This window comes from Hemiscyllium ocellatum, chromosome 1 (assembly GCF_020745735.1).
Source record: "Hemiscyllium ocellatum isolate sHemOce1 chromosome 1, sHemOce1.pat.X.cur, whole genome shotgun sequence".
Lineage (NCBI taxonomy): Eukaryota > Metazoa > Chordata > Chondrichthyes > Orectolobiformes > Hemiscylliidae > Hemiscyllium > Hemiscyllium ocellatum.
This window is the reverse complement of record NC_083401.1, coordinates 21,601,377-21,623,172: the sequence shown is the minus strand read 5'-3', so window position 1 is coordinate 21,623,172 and position 21,796 is coordinate 21,601,377. Positions and strand designations below refer to the sequence as shown.

Sequence of the window (21,796 nt, the reverse complement as noted above, 5' to 3'; positions counted from 1 at the left end):
ATTTAAATGCTTCTCATTCCATACATTCTATATTGCACATTCTACAAAATCCACTTGTTGTACTGTGTTCCCAACTTAACATATCAATCTATGATTCAAATATTGCATCGTTATTAAGTATCTGTGCCTTCATTAATGGACTACTGAAACAAGTTGGCATCGGTTTTATGCTGTTAATTACATCATTTCACGTTCACAAAACCACACATGCCCAGAGGACTCATAAGGTTTAACCCTAAAAAAATTTAGTTTTGCAGATTTGTTTTTCTTTGTTACAGTGGCCACAAAATCATGCGGCACAAATAATGCAGCAAAATAATACAAGATTAGGTACCAAGTTAGCCTGTCAGTAAGCACAAATATGAAGATATAGTCGAGTGGTGATGGGGTGAGGGTAGTCAGTTGATATTTCCGTGAACACAAGCTTACCTCTCTCCGCCTTGATGCCCAGCAGCTCTGTTTAATCTTCCACACCACAGCAGCCACCAATAGTAACGACAGAAAACAACTGCAAAATATTTTTTTGCAAAAACAACAGTCAATGCTGAGAAAAACATTCATCTAATGCTAGAAGTCAGCTTTTGGCACTGAACCACATGGCTTAACGACTTAAAGCAAAGATCAAGTACATTTTAAAACTACATCCATTTAAAATCAATCATTTTGATATTCAACAGCAGTTCCTTAATAAAGGCATTGTTTGTACGAGGGGTCCTATAATAGGGGACCAATAGCAGAGTAGTATTACAGCAGGATAAGTAACTAAGACACTCAAGTAATGTTTGAATAACCTACAGCAGATGATGGAATGCAAGTGGTTTTAAAATTGGAATTCTTGGCTAGTAATGATCATGAAACCATTGTTAATTGTCATAAAAACACAACAATATCCTTCAGGTAAAAGGAATCTAATGTCCATGCCTGGTCTAGCAAACAAGTAACTCTAGACTCTCAGCAATGTGGTCAACTCTTAGCTGTCTTCTGAAATAGACGAGCAAATTATTTAATCAAAATAGTCTCAGTCTCAAAAAAAGGAATGAAATCACATGGAGCGGCTGGTATCGTTCCAAGAAATAACAACAGCAAATTCAACCTGCAAAATCCTCCATTGCGACATCTGGAAGCAAGTGTCAAATTGGGAGAGATATCTCAGACTAGTAAAGCAACAGCCTGATATCATCATGCCCAAAGGATCATATTCTCCAGATAATGCACCAGACACTACCACCATCATCCCAGTTTTATATGTCCCACTGACAAGGTAGATCCAACAGAAATGATGGTGCAGGGGCACAGTCAGAATGGAGCTGCCATGATAATTCTCAGCATCGACTACAAAGGCCTCAAGGCATCAGGTCAAACAGAGACAAGGAAAAGTCATGATGATTACCACAGAACATCACACCTTCAGTTGATGACTTAGTGTTCTACCATATTGAATAGCATTTAGAGGCAAAACATACTTAACCTCATCCTCACCAATCTGCTGGCTGCAGATGTATCTGTCCATGAGTGTCCACTGCAATGTTTTTGTGGAGATAAGATTCCAACTACAAACTGAGAATACCCCCATTGTATCGTATGACACCATAAACCTACATAACTCTAACAGGACTTGACAAAGTAAATGCAGGAAGGATGTTCCTGATGACCAAGGAGTGCAGAACCAGGAGTCACAGTCAAAGGATATAGGCTCGACCATTTAGGACGAAGATGAGGAAAAATGTCTTTCACACATACAATGATGAGCCTGTGGAATGCTCTACCACTGCAAGTGGTTAAGATTGAATATTTTCAAAGAATTAGACAATAGACAATAGGTGCAGGAGTAGGCCATTCTGCCCTTCGAGCCTGCACCACCATTCATTATGATCATGGTCTTGATAACCCTTGATTCCGCAATCCTTGAGAGCTCTATCCAACTCTTTCTTAAACGAATCCAGAGACTGGGCCTCCACTGCCCTCTGGGGCAGAGCACTGCACACACCCACCACTCTCTGGGTGAAGACGTTTCTCTTCATCTCTGTCCTAAATGGTCTACCCTGTATTTTTAAGCTGTGTCCTCTGGTTTGGCACTCACCCATCAGCGGAAACATGTTTCCTACCTCCAAAGTGTCCAATCCTTTCATAATCTTATACATCTCAATCAGATCCCCTCTCAATCTTCTAAACTCAAGGGTATACAAGCCCAGTTGCTCAACTGATGATGGTCCCGTCATTCCAGGAATTGACCTCGTAACCTACACTGCACTCCCTCAATAGCCAGAATGTCTTTCCTCAAATTTGGAGACCAGAACTGCACACACTATTCCAGGTGCGGTCTCACCAGGGCCCTGTTTGGTTGCAGAAGAACCTCTTTGCTTCTATACTCAATCCCTCTTGTTATGAAAGCCAGCATGCTATTAGCTTTCTTCACTACCTGCTGTACCTGCATGCTTGCCTTCATTGACTGGTGTACAAGAACACCCAGATCTCTTTATACTGCCCCTTTACCTAACTTGGCTCCACTTAGGTAGTAATCTGCCTTCCTGTTCTTGCCACCAACGTGGACAACCATACATTTATCCACATTAAGCTGTATCTGCCATGCACCTGTCCAGGTCACCCTGTAATCTCCGATCATCCTCCTCACATTTCACTCTGTCACCCAGCTTTGTATCATCAGCAAATTTCCTAATGTTACTATTAATACCATCTTCTATATCATTAACATATATTGTAAAAAGCTGCAGCCCCAGCACTGATCCCTGCGGTACCCCACTGGTCACCGCCTGCCATTCCAAAATAGAGCCGTTTATCACTACTCTTGGTTTCCTGTCAGCCAACCAATTTTCAATCCAAGTCAGTACTTTGCCCCCAATACCATGCGTCCTCATTTTGCTCACTAACCTCCTATGTGGAGCTTTATCAAAGTGTTTCTGAAAGTCCAGACACACTACATCCACTGGATCTCCCTTGTCCATCTTCAGAGTTACATCCTCAAAAAATTCCAAAAGATTAGTCAAGCATGATTTCCCCTTCATAAATCTGACTCTGACGTATCCTATTACTGCTATCCAGATGTGTTGTAATTTCATCCTTTATAATTGACTCCAGCATCTTTCCCACCATTGAAGTTAGATAAAGCTCTTAGGATTAGAGGGATTACAAAGAGGGAAAATCACAGAAACAGAGTAGTGAGTTGCACAACGAGTTATTATCACCACACTGAATGGAGGAGCAGGCCTGAATGCCAAACGGCCTATTCCTGTTCCTACTTTTTTACATTTTGATGTCACAGTGCTAAGTGGGACAGACTTCGAACAGATCCAGTGGATGTGGGCGGCACGATGGCACAGTGGTTAGCACTGCTGCCTCACAGCGGCAGAGACCTGGGTTCAATTCCTGCCTCAGGCGACTGACTGTGTGGAGTTTGCACGTTCTCCCCGTGTCTGCGTGGATTTCCTCCGGGTGCTCCGGTTTCCTCCCACAGTCACAAAGATGTGCGGATCAGGTGAATTGGCCATACTAAATTGCCCGTAGTGTTAGGGGTAAATGTAGGGGTATGGATGGGTTGCGCTTCGGCGGGTCGGTGTGGACTTGTTGGGCCGAAGGGCCTGTTTCTACACTGTAAGCAATCTAATCTAAAAGAAATCTTAAAACCCAAGAATGGCATCCATGAGGCAATGTGTGCCATCAGCAACAATTGAATTGTATTCCAGCACAATGGGCAATCACAAAACAAGTCCCCTTATACTCATTGAACCAGCGTTGATCCATTAGCTTGATGTTAATAGTAGAGATGCGATAAGAGGATATGCCAGGAATACCTGAAAATGTGTCGTCAACCTGGTGAAATTGTAATAACAGAATTTCCCATGTGCAAAACAGCATATACAGCAAGTGATAAACAGGGTGAAAGTGAATATTTTTAACTCTTTGATTCCACAAAGATCACAAGAGACTTATTTCCTTTGTCAAAGCATTTATTGGTGTTTACATAGAAGGTGTCCTAAACGATGGTGCACAACTCTCCAAATTGTTACAAGATGATTTGCATTATTGAGATAACAGGTTTCCACTAAGGTTACACATTTATGCAGTTGTTTCTATCCAATGGTACTCATTCTACTTTACAGTCCAAGTTAGTAGATATGATTTTATCATCCTATCATATTCAAACCTTGTACATCGGATTATACTAACCAATCAAATTATAATGTTTGAATATATTATCCAAATTATTACACTTTCACGGCTAATGAGTATGCACTTTGTGAATAGCAAAATACTTGATTGTTAGTTACCTGCCTTCACGGGGCTTAGTAATTCCATACAAGCCTTGCAGCCCTGCTACAAACAATTGTGAATGCTGGTAGACAGTTAAACAACATATAGGAGAAGACGGCTCCCCAACTATCTCAATCTTCAATGATGGGGGAGCTTAGCAAATCAGTGTAAAAGATTAAGGCAAGATAAGGCACTCATGACAATCTGAGGCAAAAGGTGTCGCGTGGATGATCCAATACAGCCACCTTCACAGATCCGTAAAATCACAAATGGCAAACCTAAGCGACTGGTCAGAGAACATTTTTACTCCTACCTATTCGGATTTGCTTTTAGGTTAAACGGCTAAATAGGAGTAACACTTAGAGGTTGAAAGCTAAAAATCAGTAGTAAACTGAAAAACATAAATTGAAAAACTAATTAATAAATAGAGATGCAGAGCCAGGTGATATGTCACTGCCGGTTGTGGTTCATCATGACCACATCCGTAACAATGTTGGTTGCTCCAGGAATTTGGGCTCAGAGTTCATGAGCTGCAGTCTGAGGTTCGGATGCTGTGACATACCAGCGAGTGTTTTTTGTTGTTTTTGTGATGGATGGAGAAATAAGGGGTTAAGTTGCCTGGGCACAATGGTGCAAGAAGCAATCACACCCCATCAACTATCTTAAATTTGGTCAGTGGTCAAGGACAGGAGGCTCTGACTATGAAAAGGCAAGTAGAAGGATCCAGGCAGTAATCCCTCAAGATCCTCCACTCCCGTCCTTTTCCAACAGGTTCAAGATTCTTGCCCCCTATGTGGATGAGAGTGGGGTTCAAAGGGAAAATTGAGCAAACTGATCATAAGCCATCAATACTAGTAGTAGGGTAGAGGGAGAATTCAGCTGCATGGAAAATCAACAAAACAAAACAAAACTCAGGAAGGATGAAGCACATGTTAGTGATAAGCCTGATAGTTCTGAGAAAATGAAAGGAAGGGACAAAGCATATGCACATCATACTGGAGCAAGGAATCATACAAAAAATGGGATAACAGCAGAATAAACAAAGTCTTTGTATGTGAAGGTGCGTAACAATCTAAGCAAAATTAATTTGAGTTAACAAACAGAGACAAATGGGTATGATCTGGTGGTTTTACTGAGGCATGGTTTCAGGGAGACAAGGTTTAAGAATATCGAAGGATGCTCATTGAATCAGAAAGACGTAGAGAAAGGAAGGAAATGCTGCAGCTTTGTTAGGAAAGAAAGAGATCAATGCTTTGAGTGAGAAATGATATCAGTCAGTCCCATAAATAGTAGATCCACAGTAGAACCAATGTAATTAAGGAATGTGTATAAGGGGCTTGCAAGAAAAGTACAACATGGACGATTTTAATATGGACGTAGATAAGATTAGTCAAATTAGCAAGGGTAGCCTCAACAGAGAGTTCTGCCTCATCTGCTCCCAAGAGGACCAGCTCACCACAAAACACACCAGATGGTCTCCCCTCCTTCAATGACCACAATTTTCCTTCCCACGTCATCGATGAGGCCCTCCAGCACATCTCATCCACTTTCTGCACCTCTGCCCTCGAACCCCATCCCTCCAACTGCATCAAGGACAGAACCCTCCCGGTCCTCATTTTCCACCCCACAAACCCCCATATACATCGCATCATCATCCGCAATTTCCACCACCAGAGATATATTTCACTCCCCATCCTTATCGTATTCCGTAAAGACCATTCCCTCCAGACTCTCGTCAGGTCCATATCCCACTGACAAACCCACCCTCCCCTCTGCCACTACCACAGGAATCGCACAACCTGCACCCACACCTCCTCCCTCACCTCCGTCCAAGGCCCCAAAGGAGCCTTCCTCATCCATCAGAGTTTAACCTGCACTTCGACTTACTGTATCCGTTGCTCCCGATGCAGTCTCTTCTATATTGGGGAGACAGGACGTCTACTTGCAGAATGCTTCAGAGAACATCTCCGGGACATCCTCATCAACCAACCCCACTACCCCGAACACGTGAACTCTCCCTCCTGCTCCACCAAGGACATGCAGGTCCTGGGCTTCCTCCATCGCCAAACCCTAATCATCCAACCTGAATGCCTCATCTTTTGCCTTGGGACCCTCCAACCACATGGGACCAATGTGCATTTCACCAGTTTCTTCATTTCTGCTCCCTCCCCCCACCTTATCCCAGATCCAAACTTCCAACTCAGCACCACCCTCATAACCTGTACTACCTCTCCATTGTCCTTCCCACCCAGCCATCCAACCCTCCTCTCCAACCTATCCATTACCCTCACTGTCTTCTACCTATCGCACTCCCAGCTATCTCCCCACCCCCCAGCCTCATCTCCCTCCCATTTATCTCTCCACCCCCCCTTGGCTCATAAGCCTCAACCCTGATGGAGGGCTTTTGCCCGAAACGATGATTCTCCTGCTCCTCGGATGCTGCCTGACCTGCTGTGCTTTTCCAGCCACACACTCGACTCAATAGATAGTTCACAGAGTGAAATGGAGATTGTTTCTTGGAGCAATATGTTGTGGAATGAACCAAAGAGCAGGCTGTTCTGAATTTAGTGTCATGTAATGATATGGGGATTAATCTATAATCACATCAAAAAAGATTGCATAGAGAACAGTGATTGTAGCATGTTGGAATTTCAAACTTAGTTTGAGGACACAAAATTTGAGTCCTGTATTTGGTGTTCTGATTTAAACAAAGATAATTACATAGGCATGAGGACAGATTTAACCCTGGTGAACAAAGTGGAAATTCTAAAAATGGAGTCCAGAGATGAATGGTGGCAGAAACGTAAGAAATTCAATTATTCCCAACTAAAACATATTCCAGAGAGGAACAAAGATTGGAAGGGAGGGGAGAGGGAGAGATGGCTCTCATGGCAAAGCAATGAGGTTGAAATAATGTTAGGAAAGTTGGTTTTCAGATGTCACCATATTAGGTAACATCAGTGACAATCTCCGGTGAAGCACTGGTGGCCTGTCCCACCTCTCTCTCTCTCGGTCTTGGTTTCTTAAGGTGGGTGATGTTATTTCTGGCTCTTTTTATCAAGGGAAGGTAGATAGGATCTAAAATCAATGTGTTTATTGATGGAGTTCTGGTGAGAATGCCATGCCTCGAAGAATTCTCTTGCGTGCCTTTTGTTTCACCTGTCCTAGGATGTGTGTGCTGTCCGAGTCAAAGTGGTGTGCCTCTTTGTCTGTATGTACGGAAACTAGTGATAGTGGGTTGTGTATTTTGGTGGCTAGTTGGTGTTCATGTATCCTGGTGGCATGTTTCCTGTTTGTTTGTCCAATGTATGTTTTTTACAGTTCTTGCATGGTATCTTGTAAATGACGTTAGATTTGACGGTAGTATCTGATGGTTCCTTCTATTTCATTAGTTGCTGTTTAAGTGTGTTGGTAGGTTTGCAGGCTACCATGATACCAAGGGGTCTGCGTAGTCTGGAGGTCATATCTGATATGTCTTTGATGTTAGGTAAAGTGACCGTAGTTTTAGGTTGTGTTGTGTCTGCTTGTTTGGGTTTGCCAGAGACTCTCACTGATGATGTTTCTTAGTATGGTGACAAAACATCTGAAAACAAATTTTCCAGCTCAGCGGGCTAACTTACATACTTAATGTAAGAGAAAAACTAGACTGCAAGGGTTCAAAAAGGCAGCTAATCACCATCTTCTCAATGGCAACTAGAGTCAGACAGCCTCTGTACGGGGGAGAAAACTAAGTCATATCATATTGCAAAGGTCAGTGGCAGGCCAGAGGATTGAAAAACTTTTAAAGATCAATAATGGATTACTAAAAAGTAATAAAAGAACAAGGCTTCATTACAAAACATGAAATTCTAAAGTAGAAGCTTCTATAAATGTATAAAGAGAAAGAGTAGCGAAAGTGAATGCTGATCCCTTAGACAATGAAACTGGGGAGAAACACGGATGGCAGAGACACAATCAACACTGTGATTCAGTTTTTATGGTGAAAGACACTGAAACCATGCCAATAGTAACATAGTCATATTGCAGAGGTTATAGAACATAGTACAATTCAGCAGAGGAACAGGCCTTTCAATCCATAATTCCAAATTATTCCCATCTACCTGCATATGATTCATATCCCTCTATGCTCTGTCTGTTCATGTGTCTATCTAAATGCCTCTTAAATATTGATGTTGTATCTGCTTGTATCACCATCACTGATGGTATGCTCCAAGGCACCCACCACCATCTGCATAAGAACTTGTCTTATATCTCCTTTAAACATCCCCCACCTCATCCTAAATACTCTGCTCCTTAGTATTTGTATTTCCCCCCCGGGATAAAGACAGCCATTATCCACACCACTCAAATTTATATACTTTGATTATTTTCACTGGAGTGTCAAAAGTATATAAGTGTGCCCAACCTTTCAGAACTTAGACACTTAATGGTAAGGTCCTAGGGAGTGTTGCTGAACAAAGAGACCTGGAAGTATAGGTTCATAGCTCCTTGAAAGTGGAGTCGCAGGTAGATAGGATAGTGAAGGTGGCATTTGGCATGCTTTCCTTTATTGGTCAATGTATTGAATACAGGAGTTGGGAGGTCATGTTGCGTATGTACAGGACATTGGTTAGGCCACTGTTGGAATATTGCGTGCAATTCTGGTCTCCTTCCTATCAGAAGTATGATGTGAAACTTGAAAGGGTTCAGAAAAGATTTACAAGGAAGTTGCCAGAGTTGGAGGATTTGAGCTATCAGAAGAGGCTGAATAGACTGGGACTGATTTCCCTGGAGGGGCGAAGGCTGAGGAGTAACCTCAAAGGTTTATAAAATCATGAGGGACATGGATAAGATAAATAGACAAAGTCTCTTCCCTGGGGTGGGGGAATCCAGAACTAGAGGGCATAGGTTTAGGGTGAGAGGGGCAAGATATGACAGGGACCTAAAGGGCAACTTTTCATGCAGAGCGTGGTGCTTGCATGGAGTGAACTGCCAGAGGTAGTGGTGGATGCTGGTACAATTTAAGAGGCATCTGGATGGGTATACGAATAAAAAGGGTTTGGAGGGATATGGGCCAAGTGCTGGCAAATGGGATGAGATTAGGTTGGGACATCTTGTCGGCATGGACGAGTTGGACTGAAGGGTCTATTTCCATGTTGTACATCTCGATGACTGTGACACACCCAACACGACGTCTTTCTCATAGCAACATGCCCTAGAACATGAATATAACCATAATGCAAGTCCTTTTCCTTAGTGAGTAGCAATGCTAAGCACTCATTCAGACCCTCACCCACTTCCTTTGGCTCCTTGCTAAAATTCCTTCCTTTGCCCTTGAGTGGACCTAGCCTTTCCGTAACTACCCTCTCGCTCAGGACATACATGCAATTTGCCATGGGATTCTCCTTAATCCTACTTGCCAAGGACATTTCATGCCCCTTTTAGGTGGGATTCAGAGTAAAAGAAAAGGGATGAATTTAAAACGAACACGATCACCAGGAAAAAGTACTCGGCAAACTATTGTAATTAAAGGCAGACAAGTTCCCAGGGCCTGACATCTTAGAGTCATAGAGATGTACAGCATGGAAACAGACCCTTCGGTCCAACCCATCCATGCTGACCAGATATCCCAACCCAATCTAGTCCCACCTGCCAGCACCCAGCCCATAGTCCTAAAGGAACTGGCAGCAGAGAGAGTGAAGACATTTGTTAAAAATTCTAAACTTATCAACAAGGGCACAAATAATTAGGTAATGGAAACACCATCACTCCAAGTGCCCTTCCAACTCATACCAAATCCATACTTGAATATATGTTGCACTTGTTTCATTCTGCAATTCCTCCTACAATTAAGTGAGATCTATCAACAGAAATGGGCAATGGAAGTAAATGATGTTACTCTTAGCCCACAAGTCAGGCCACATTGATAAAATGCTCCCAAAGTCTGCCATGACATTACTCAAATTAATGCATCCTGGCTAATACTGCTGATAGGTAACACTTGTCACAAGCAAAACGGCAGGGCTGCAAAGTTGTCATCATACACAGACTTGCAACCAAAACGTTAAGCTGTCTCCCAGCATTCATCGGGAATGAAAACTATTAATTAATGCATCATGTCTCTTCAAAAGCTTTAGCTCTCTCAGGTCTAAAACACTGGTGTGTCTTCTGAAAGGAGAGACAGCAATGTTAACCTATTTTGTACTGTTCATTTACTTTTCGCAAGAACATGAATATTGGATCAAAACAGAGCACGCTGAAACACAAAGAGATTTACACAAGTAATGCGTCTTAAAATTCTCAAACCTGATCAAACTAGCTGAAAAAAGTACAAGTCGACATTAGTAAAAGCAATCTGCGTGTTGAGCCATGGGGTGGTGTTACAGACACGAGACTACTCTTGCTCAGACAGTTTCAACCATCTTGAGATGCCATTCAATCTTGCATCACAAGATGATTACTCAAGAAGCATCTCTTATTTGGTGTTTTCGCTCCCAAGCAAAATAATTTTCTGTCACCTGCAAACTACGGACTGAAGTGGATACAGACAGCTTTAAATGAAAACACCGTTCTTTTAAACACCACATAGGCTTGCATAAATGAAAGCAGTTTGTCACAGCTGACACCAAACCAGTTCACTAAGTCCCATTACTCGCCTGCACCTACTGAAAAATGACAGCTCCATGAAAAGGAAGACTTCTTTTGATGTATTTGTCATAAAGCCTTCACCTGGGAAAACAGAGGTCTCTCTCATTTCAGGAGCACTTATTTCCACTGCTCATACCTAACGTCTTGCAGTCTGTGAAATTTACTTGTAGATGGCACCTCCTTGTGGACATGACTGACACCAGCTTATGGAACAACCTTTTTGGTTTATACTTTATCACGGCACTTGGGCAATGCCACAGGAAGACATCGTTCCAATATTTGCTTAATGTGCTACAAGAATTCAAATAAAAATCCTGAAATGTAATGAGATTTGAGATTTTCTTTCTAGACCAGATGGACCAAAGCTTTTAAATTTGAAATGTACACATTATTTGACAATTGGAATGTTTCCAATTAGTCTGTAGAATGCACTGACAAATTCATACTGCTTATAAAAGCAAATTACCGCGGATGCTGGAATCTGAAACCAAAAAAGAAAATGCTGGAAAATCTCAGCAGGTCTGGAAACATTTGCAAGGAGAGAAAAGAGCTGATGTTTTGAGTGTAACTGACCCAGGGAGGTATTTATACTAGGCTGAGAGAAGGTGAGTCATGGCTCCAGTAGCAAAGGTAGCAATAAAGAGGTGATAATGACAGTGCAGAGAGAGATTATAGGGAGATTAGGAGCTGTGAATGACCAAGGCTGAAGCCAGTGCTGTGTGACAAATATGTTGGGGATGGGTCCACATGTCTGTCCTTGGCCTGCTGCAATGTTCCAGTGAAGCTCAACGCAAACTGGAGGAACAGCATCTCATCTTCCGATTAGGCAAGTTACAGCCTGCCAGTCTCAACATTGAATTCAACAACTTCAGTTGATTATCCTACCTCAACTCCTCTGTTTTCATTCTGCTCTGTAATTTTATTTCATTCATTTAATTTTTTTTACATTTTTTCACTGTTCTGTATCTCTTATTTCTTGATTTTCTTTCTCTCTTGCTCCCCACTCTTTCATCACCTTTTTCCTCTCCTCTTATTCCTTTGCTACTCTTTCCTGTTTTCCATTTTGTCTCTGCTTCACCCATCCCCAACATATTTTGTCACATAGCACTGGCTTCAGCCTTGGTCATTCACAGCTCCTACTCTCCCTATAATCTCTCTATGCACTGTCATTATCACCCCTTTATTGCTACCTTTGCTTCTGGAGCCATGACTCACCTTCTCTCAGCCGAGTACAAATACCTCCCTTTTCTTTAGCTTTGACAAAGGGTCAGTTGGACTCAAAACGTCAGCTCTTTTCTCTCCTTACAAATGTTGCCAGACCTGCTGAGATTTTCCACCATTTTCTCTTTTGGTTTCATACTGCTTAGTGGGCGGCACAGTGGCACAGTTTTTAGCACTGCTGCCTCACAGAGCCTGAGACCCGGGTTCAATTCCCGACTCAGGCGACAGACTGTGTGGAGTTTGCACGTTCTCCCCATGTCTGCGTGGGTTTCCTCCGGGTGCTCCGGTTTCCTCCCACAGTCCAAAGATGTGCGGGTCAGGTGAATTGGCCATGCTAAATTGCCCGTAGTGTTAGGTAAGGTGTAAATGTAGGGGTATGGGTGGGTTGCGCTTCGGCGGGTCAGTGTGGACTTGTTGGGCCGAAGGGCCTGTTTCCACACTGTAAGTAATCTAATCTATAATATGCCCTCCTATAATTAAAGGACTGATCTAAGCATAACGGCCCAATATTGGAGGTATTCAGGTCTTTGCCTAATGCAGGGTGAAAATAAGCCCAGATAGAGAAAAGAGGATTGGTGGTTATATCTGGAGTTCTACCAATACCTTTATGGGGGAAAATGTGTGATAATTACAGACCACACACACTCCTATTTGATCAGCTTAAAGAGGACAAGGCAGTACCACCCATAGCTTCAAATGCATTCAGCAGTGGGCTCTAATGCTAAATGTGTATAATCACAAGTTAAAACACTGTCCGAGAGGTCGAGTAGAAAATGCAGATGCTTTGAGTCATCTACCACTGGCAGAGACACCACCAGAGGTATCCCCAGTGGAAGAGTCTGTAATGGTATTAAATTTTCTAGATCACTCCCAATCTAACAATATCAGATTTCAGATGCAGAAAGATCTGGCCCTAGATAAACTGAAAGGTCTTTTCTCTGGGGTGGGTGAGCCCAGAACTAGAGGGCATCGGCTGAGGGTGAGAGGGGAAAGATATAAAAGAGACCTAAGGGGCAACTTTTTCAGGCAAATGGTGATACGTGTATGGCATGAGCTGCCAGGGGAAGAGGCTAGTACAATTGCAACATTTAAGAGGCATTTGGATGGGTATATGAATAGGAAGGGTTTGGTGGGATATGAGCCAGGTGCTGGCAGGTGGGACTAGATTGGGTTGGGATATCTGGTCGGCATGGACGGATTGGACCGAAGGGTCTGTTTCCATGCTGTACATCTCTATGACTCTAGAAGTGATGAAAAGTTAAATTTTAAATGTTGACTGTAAATACAGCAAGACCTTTCAAAAACCCTGACCTCTAGGTGGCACTGGTGATCTTTCAGGAACCACTTCAATCAGGTAGGGTCCCAGAGGACCGGAAATTGGCAAACAGAACATTCTGTTTCAGAAAGAAAGGAGGCAGAAGACAGGAAATTATAGGCTGGTTAGCCTGGCCTCTGTCATTGTTAGGATTTTAGAGGTTTAGAGGAGTTTTACAAGATGAAGGGATGAAGACCTTGCTACATAAGGAGCAGATAAGGAGTCTAGGTCTGTGGTACATGGAATTGAAAAGGATTTTTTATGGGCGGGGTCCTGATTCAAATTTGCAGAATACCGAGAGGCCTTTATAGAATAGATCCGAAAATGATATTTCCACTACGAGGAGTGTCTCGGACAAAAGGGCACAGCCCAAGAGAGAAAGGACAACACTTTGGAACTGAGATAAGGAGAAAAAGTCATTGAGAGTATTGAAGTCATAATTTGGAGATGCCGGTGTTGGACTGGGGTGTACAAAGTTAAAAATCACACAACACCAGGTTATAGTGCAACAGGTTTAATTGGAAGCACTAGCTTTCAGAGCGCCGCTCCATCATCAGATGGTTGTGGAGGTCACAATTGTAAGACACAGAATTTATAGTACAAGTTTACAATGTGATGTAACTGAAATTATACATTGTAAAATACCCGGATTGTTTGTTGAGTCTTTCATCTGGTCGAATCCAGAGATAAATGGATTCTTGATGAGTAAGGGCATCAAGATTTACAGGAAGAAGGGAGGGCAGTACGGTTGACAAACATATCAGCTATGATTGAATAGCACAGCAACCTCGATGGACTGAATAGCTTAATTCTGCTCCTACAAACATATGGTCTCTTTAGATGCTTGACAAAAAGAACAAGAGTTGAACTCTTGACATCTACTATCATATTCCCATACCAATTCCAAAGCAGTGGTTTAAACATTTCTGAGCCATTATTGTCATTCTGCTTCACAATCTCCAAATCGCATATCACCTTGAACAATTATCAGTACATTAACAGACCACTTCTTACACACATCACCATGACAATTACAGTTTCCTCATTTCCCCTTCCCCCACCTCATCCTAGTTCCAAACTTACAGCTCAGCACTGTCCCCATGACTTGTCCGGACTTGTCCTACCTGCCTATCTCCTTTTCCACCTATCCACTCCACCCTCTCCTCCCTGACCTATCACCTTCATCCCCTCCCCCACTCACCTATTGTACTCTATGCTACTTTCTCCCCACCCCCACCCTCCTCTAGCTTATCTCTCCACGCTTCAGGCTCTCTGCCTTTAATCCTGATGAAGGGCTTTTGCCCAAAACGTTGATTTAGCTGCTCCTTGGATGCTGCCTGAACTGCTGTGCTCTTCTAGCACCACTAATCCAGAATTACAGTGATCTGTCTACCCACTCATTTTAACATAACTCAAGTCTCAGAGATGGGGGTAGAATAGTCCTTAGCCACCTTATAGTCACAAAAAACCTTTACTTTATTGGACTACATCTGCAGAAAAAAACATGACTGGTTGCTACTCCGCTGCAGTATGTGAAAACAAATTACTCGAATGAAGTCACAGTGTCACAATGCATTGAAACCAGCTGTAAGTCTGTTTATTAGCTTTGGTTAAATCATGAATATTCAAATTTTCTCATCTTTCACGTTACAATCAGTGCATGCCACCTAGCATGGACACATAATCTCAATACAGCACGGTAACAGACCCTTCGATCTAACCAGCTCATGCTGACCATAAACTAACCTCTGAAAATGTGTTGCTGGTCAAAGCACAGAAGGCCAGGCAGCATCTCAGGAATAGGGAAATCGACGTTTCGAGCATAAGCCCTTCATCAGGAATGAGAGAGAGTAGCCAAGCAGGCTTGGCTACTCTCTCTCATTCCTGATGAAGGGCTTATGCTCGAAACGTCGAATTCCCTATTCCTGAGATGCTGCCTGGCCTGCTGTGCTTTGACCAGCAACACATTTTCAGCTGTGATCTCCAGCATCTGCAGACCTCATTTTTTACTCGAAGATTTTAACCTACTGCGAATCCTCTTGCAAGGATGCCTTCCTCGAATAAACTAACCTCACCTGTCTGCGCTTGGCACATATCCCTCCAAACATTTCTTATCCATGTACTTGTACAAATATCTTCTAAATATTCTAACTGTACCATCCACAAACAAATTACTCTGTCTGTAAAATAAAACTGCCCCCAAGTCTCTAAATATTTCTCCTCTCACCTCATGCCCCATAGTCTTGAAGTACCCCACCCCAGGGGAAAGACACCTGCCATTCACCCTATCTATAACCCTTGTGATTTTATAAGTCTCTGTAAGGTCACCCCTCAACTTTCTACTCTCCAGTGAAAAAAGTCCCAGCTTGTCCAGCCTCCCCTTACAACTCAAACCTTCCATTCTCCCCAGCATACGGAACCCTTTCCAGCTTAGTAATATCATTCCTCTAAGTGTGACTAGAACTGGATTCAGTACTCCAGAAGAGGCCTCACCAGTTCCTACCAGCTTTATTTTTATTCATTTGTGGGACTTGGACATTGCTGGCTGTCCAACTTGTATACATCTGAATTGAAGATAATATATGTTGGATTTCTACATGTGACTCAATGAGCAAGACTGCAGTAGCAAAAGCAAAATGGAGAGAAAGAAGAAATATCATAACACAAAAAGAATACCGTGCTTGAGCTTTACAAGTATGACTCTTGTGTCTTGCAGGGTGAGTGCAACCCATCAACCAAAGTTTAAATCAATCTACTCTGAAATATAATAATTCAAAGATTTTGCTCTTCTTGTTTGCACTGAGCACAGACAGCACTGAGAATCGGCACATGCAAGTTAGAATGCAGCTCCACTTAGAGAAACTAATATGATGTGAAATGTTGACACAATACATTAGTATATAATATGATACTAGGATTATCAATTTGAAATTGTTTTGAAATAGAACACTGTGATTTACATAATCTCATGATAAAATAGGTACTGCTTTGGGAACTCCAAGCAATCAGTTGAACTTACACAGTGCTCTTTAAAGGACAAATATTACTTCAATAATGAAATATTGCAACCGTACACATTTTGAATTACATGAGTTCCACTGGACTGTGGATTTTATTATTCAGAAATGATATATATTTTGACTCACCTGAAAAAAGTGACAAAGAACTGCACAAGGTCCATAAAGTTGCTGTGCTGAGAAAAGGCAATCTACAGAGAGAAAGGGATGCAAGTGAAATTTAAAACAAAGCTGACAAATGCATTGAACATATTATGGCCATAAACATATTACATAAATGAATTTTGTTGTTAATTGAATTCAGTGTACTTTCTCTGAGTAAGAGCAGACTTCAGGGTTACAAGTCAGAAGCAAGATAATTTCATTGATCTCATTCCTAGTGTTGAGCTCGCTAGAGGGGAATTTGGGTTGCTGATATAACTGCAACAATGTTTCCTTTCAATATAGCTTCTGGTCAGTGGTGAAAGGAGAGAGAGACTTTTATTTTAAAAATTATTTTAAGTTAAAAGAAATTCTGAAGCTTCTACGGTACAGTCAGCTCTGTTATAACACGTTTCTTCAACACGAATTAGCTTTAATGCAATTGAAGAATTTAGATTATTATTTGTAGAAAGCGAATTTTCCTTACCCGTATTGGCTATAACGCAATTCCGGCCCCATTAGTTTACATGGCGCACCTATTGCGGAATTTTCTCACAATTTGATATCTCATGAAAACGGGCCTATCGCATTATATCAAAACCAACTGTACATTGTTAACTTGCATCTGTCCAAACTCAAGTAAATTAAAAAGAATCAGAAACATCCTAACTTTTTTTTCATTCCAACTGCCAGTCATGAGGATTACACATGCCTTCCCTTGACCAATTCAATTGAGAGTTCAGCTGCATTCAAAAGGAAGTGCACTGCATTTACAGTATGCAAGTTGGTCCACAGCAAGGATCACTAGCCCTTGGGCAGAGTCTTCCTTTTAAATGAATAAAAATTTTTATTTAGCAATTTTTTTTCTTCTCCAAAATGGATCACTGTTTCCCTGTAGCCATCCGTTGACCTTTTCAAATACTTGCACAACATTTTGTTAATGTCATAAATCATGTAACATGGTGAGATAGTGATAATGTTAATCTCCTGCCTTTTCAAAATAGTTCCCATTGAACGACACAAATTCATTCTTAGCATATTCCACCCCATTGCAGCTGTATCAGCTCTCCCGTAAGAACTACTCTATTCCCAGTTGCCTCAACAGATCCCTCTCTATTTGATCAAACAAGTGGAACTGTTCAATATTCAAATAGGTCCAGTAATACACAACATAAAAAATGCTACACTGTATGATTTGAAGCACAAAATGATGTACAATCATGAAAGAATTAAATCAATCATTCTGAAAATATTTGTCTATCCTGCACACACACACACACACACCATTCAGACTTCAATGCAAATTGTGCACACCATATTTCACATTTCCAATTACAATGATTAAAACAAAAGAGTACAGTTTGAGAATGGAAAATAGTTAAGAGATTTAACTGAGTAAAATGCTTCAGTACATTAGAACAAATATACCAACGATCAGTATAACTGTACAAAAAGATCTTACCTCTTGAACATCCATATTAAGTAAATGAACAGATTTTAAAGCATTCTCCTGCTACTTAGAAGTGCACATGTCCAATTGCTTTATAACTTACAATCAAAAATAAGCTCTCAATTATCAAACAACTTTCACTGTGGACAAGAGTATATTGCAACAAGATAGGTAATTTAGAAGAATATGAATTTGGTGAAAACAGTGACACCCATTGTAACTTGCATCCAGGAACTGCATTAGAAGTCCATATAAAGTCCTGGAATACTATTGGGAGAAAACTGAAAAGTAGTGATAAGACAGGCTGGAAAAATATCAGGCGCACAGGATACAATTCTCAAAGCAGAGCCCTCGAGAAAGCAACAAAAATTCCATTTGCAACTTTCAGGAAATTCAATGCCTTTTTATGAACTTACTGCTTCCTATACTGATAAACTGTGTACCCCAACACAAATTTTAACTCTTTCACAACCAATGCTCCATAAAGAGGTTGGGACTCTACTCACTGGAATTAAAAAGAATGAGAGGTGATCTCATTGAAACATATGGGATATTTATGGGGTTCTACAGGGTAAATGCTGAGTCAATGCTTCCCTCATGGGAGTCTAGGGCCAGAAGGCATAGTCATAGAGTCATAGAGATGTACAGCATGGAAATAGACCCTTCAGTGCAACCAGTCCATGCCAACCAGATATCCAAAACTAATCTCGTCCCATTTACCAGCAATTGACACACCTCCCTCTAAACCATTCGTATTCGTATACCCATTCAGATGCTGTTTAAATATTGTAATTGAACTATTCTCCACCACTTCCTCAATACCTTTCTGGCAGCTCATTCCACATACGCACCCCAGTCTGCATGAAAAGGTTGCCCCTTCAGACCCTTTAAAATCTTTCCCCTCTAAATGTATGTCCTCTAGTTCTAACTTCCCCACCCCAGCGAAAAGACCTTGTCTATTTATTCTATCCCACACCCTCATGATTTTATAAACCTCTATCTGGTCACCCCTCAGCCTCCAACGCTCCAGGCAAAATAGCCGCTGCCTATTCAGCCTCTCTCTATGCTCTAAACCTCCAACCATGGCAACATCTTTGTACATCTTTTCTGAACCATTTCAGGTTTCACAACATCCTTCCTGTAGGGGGAAGACTAGACTCGCACACAACATTCAAAATTAGCCAAACCAATGCCCTATACAGCTGCAACATGATCTTCCAACTCGGAAACTCAATGCTCTGACCAATAAAGGAAAGCATACCAAACGCCGCCTTCACTATCCTATCAATCTGCGACTCCACTTTCAAGGGACAATGCACCTGGTCTATTTGTTCAGCAACACTCCTGGGGACCTTACCATTAATAGTGTAATTGTGTTTCCAAAATGCAGCACCTCACACTTATCTCAATTGAATACCATCTGCCACTCCTTGGCCCATCTGATCAAGATCTTGTTGTACTACTTTGCTGTCCAGGCCATCTCCCGTAAGGGGGCATCAATTTAAGACTGAGATGAGGAGGAACATCTTCTCTCAGAGGGTTGAGTGACTTTACAATTCCTGACCACAGGCAGCTGTGATGAAGAGCGAGATAGATTCTTGATCAATAGGGAAATTAAGGGTTATGGGGAAAGGGCAGTAACGTGGATGTGAGAAATGTCAGATTATCCATTATCTTATTCAGTTGTGGAGCATGCTTAAGTGGCTGAATAGCTTACTCCTGTCTTTATTTCTTATGAGACAACCCTCACCCCACAGACCAATCTATATAGTTAAATTAGAGGCAATTGAATAAAAGTACCCACAGTTTCCAAGTAGCTTCATCAAAGCCTCAGACAATGTGACAAGACTTATTATTCTTGTTCTCTAATCATCCTCTAATAAAGGGCAAAACATCATTTGCTTTCTTCGGTGCTTACTGTACGACATGCTTTTTTTTGGTGTCTCTTGTATAAGGAGACTAATGTTGCTCTGTACATCAAATTTGACAAGTTTCTGCCTTGCCTTAAAATTTTGCTTTTCTATTCTTACAAGCAAAAGTTCTCACCTCTGAGAATGTTCCATCTACAATCTTTTTGCCTACTCATTTAAACAAGATATAGGAACAAAGGAGCTTAACTTGTCAATATCTTTCTGCAGTCACTTTTTGTTCTCTTCGCAACTTGTATTCTCATCTCAATTTACATTAAAAAAACTGGATGTTTTTTCTCGTGACTCGACATCCAAATCATGAATGAACAGACTGCAGATAGTTGAGCATTGCTTCTTATGATACTGTCTTTGTCACATTGCTGGAAAAGACAGTGCCCCATTTTTCCTTACTCTCTGTTTTGTCCATTAATAAATCCTCTATCAATGCTAATGCATCACACCCCCATCTCCAGGAACCCTTCATTTGTGTATCGATTTTTTGTGTGTGTGTCACCTTAGTAAATGTTTTTTGGAAACACATGCATATGACATCAACGGAACCCTGTTTATCTTTCCTACTACTTACAGGATCAGAGGACTGGCAATAAATTTGTCACTGCAGCACAGTGGCTCACTGATTAGCATGGCTGCTTCACAGTGCCATGGACCCAGGTTCGATTCCACCCTTGGCTAACTGTCTGTGTGGAGTTTGCACAGTCTCCCCATGTTTAAGATGGTTGCCTCTAGATGCGCTGCTTTCTTCCCACAGTCCAAGGATGTGCGAGTAAGGTGGACATGCTAAATTGCTCATGTGTCCAAGGATATACAAACTAGGTGGATTAGCCATGGTAAATGCAGGGTTATAGGTATAGGGTAGGGAGGGGAGATGCTCTTTGGAGGGTCAGCATGGACTGGATAGGCTGAATGGCCTTGACCCACACTGTAGGGATTCTGAACAGGATTTCCCATCATAAATTCAATGTTGGCTTACTCTAACACAGAGTCATAGAGCCATGGAGATGCACAGCATGGAAACAGACCCTTCGGTCCAACCCGTCCATGCCGACCAGATATCCCAACCCAATCTAGTCCCACATGCCAGCACCCGGCCCATATCCCTCCAAACCCTTCCTATTCATAAATCCCATCCAAATGCCTCTTAAATGTTGCAATTGTACCAGCCTCCACCAGTTCCTCTGGCAGCTCATTCCATACACGTAGCACCCACTGACTGAAAATGTTGCTCCTTAGGTCTCTTTTATACCTTTCCCCTCTCACCGTAAACCTATGCCCTCTAGGTCGGGACTCCCCGACCCCAAGGAAAAGATTTTGTCTATTTATCTTATCCATGCCCCTCATAATTTTGTAAACTTCTGTAACATCACCCCTCAGCCTCTGACGCTTCAGGGATAACAGCCCCAGCCTATTCAGCCTCTCCCTATAGCTCAAATCCTCCAACCCTGGCAACTTACGTGTAAATCGTTTCTGAACCCTTTCAAGTTTCACAACATAGGAAAGAAAACAGGATTGCACACAATATTCCAACAGTGGCCTAACCAAGTCCTGTACAGCCGCAAAATGACCTTCTAACTCCTCTACTCAATACTCTGACCAATAAAAGAAAGCATACCAAATGCCTTCTTCACTATTCTATCTACCTGTGACTCCACTTTCAAGGAGCTATAAACCTGCACTCCAAGGTCTCTTTGTTCAGTGACACTCCCTAGGACCTTACCATTAAGTGTATAAGTTCTGCTAAGATTTGATAAGAAATGCAGCACCTTGCATTTATCTGAATTAAACTCCATCTGCCACTTCTCAGCCCATTGACCCATCTGGTCAAGAT

At 41.9% G+C, this 21,796-nt stretch overlaps 1 protein-coding gene across 1 annotated transcript in view; it reads right to left on the bottom strand.

The window, feature by feature from the left end:
* atrn (attractin) overlaps positions 1-21,796 on the bottom strand; it is a 376,923-nt gene that overhangs the window by 137,948 nt on the left and 217,179 nt on the right. The window contains exons 25-26 of the mRNA XM_060840099.1: positions 16,579-16,640; positions 430-508 (exon numbers count right to left, since the gene is read on the bottom strand). Of these exons, the coding sequence (XP_060696082.1) occupies positions 430-508; positions 16,579-16,640 (141 nt within the window). The remainder of the gene's footprint in view (positions 1-429; positions 509-16,578; positions 16,641-21,796) is intronic.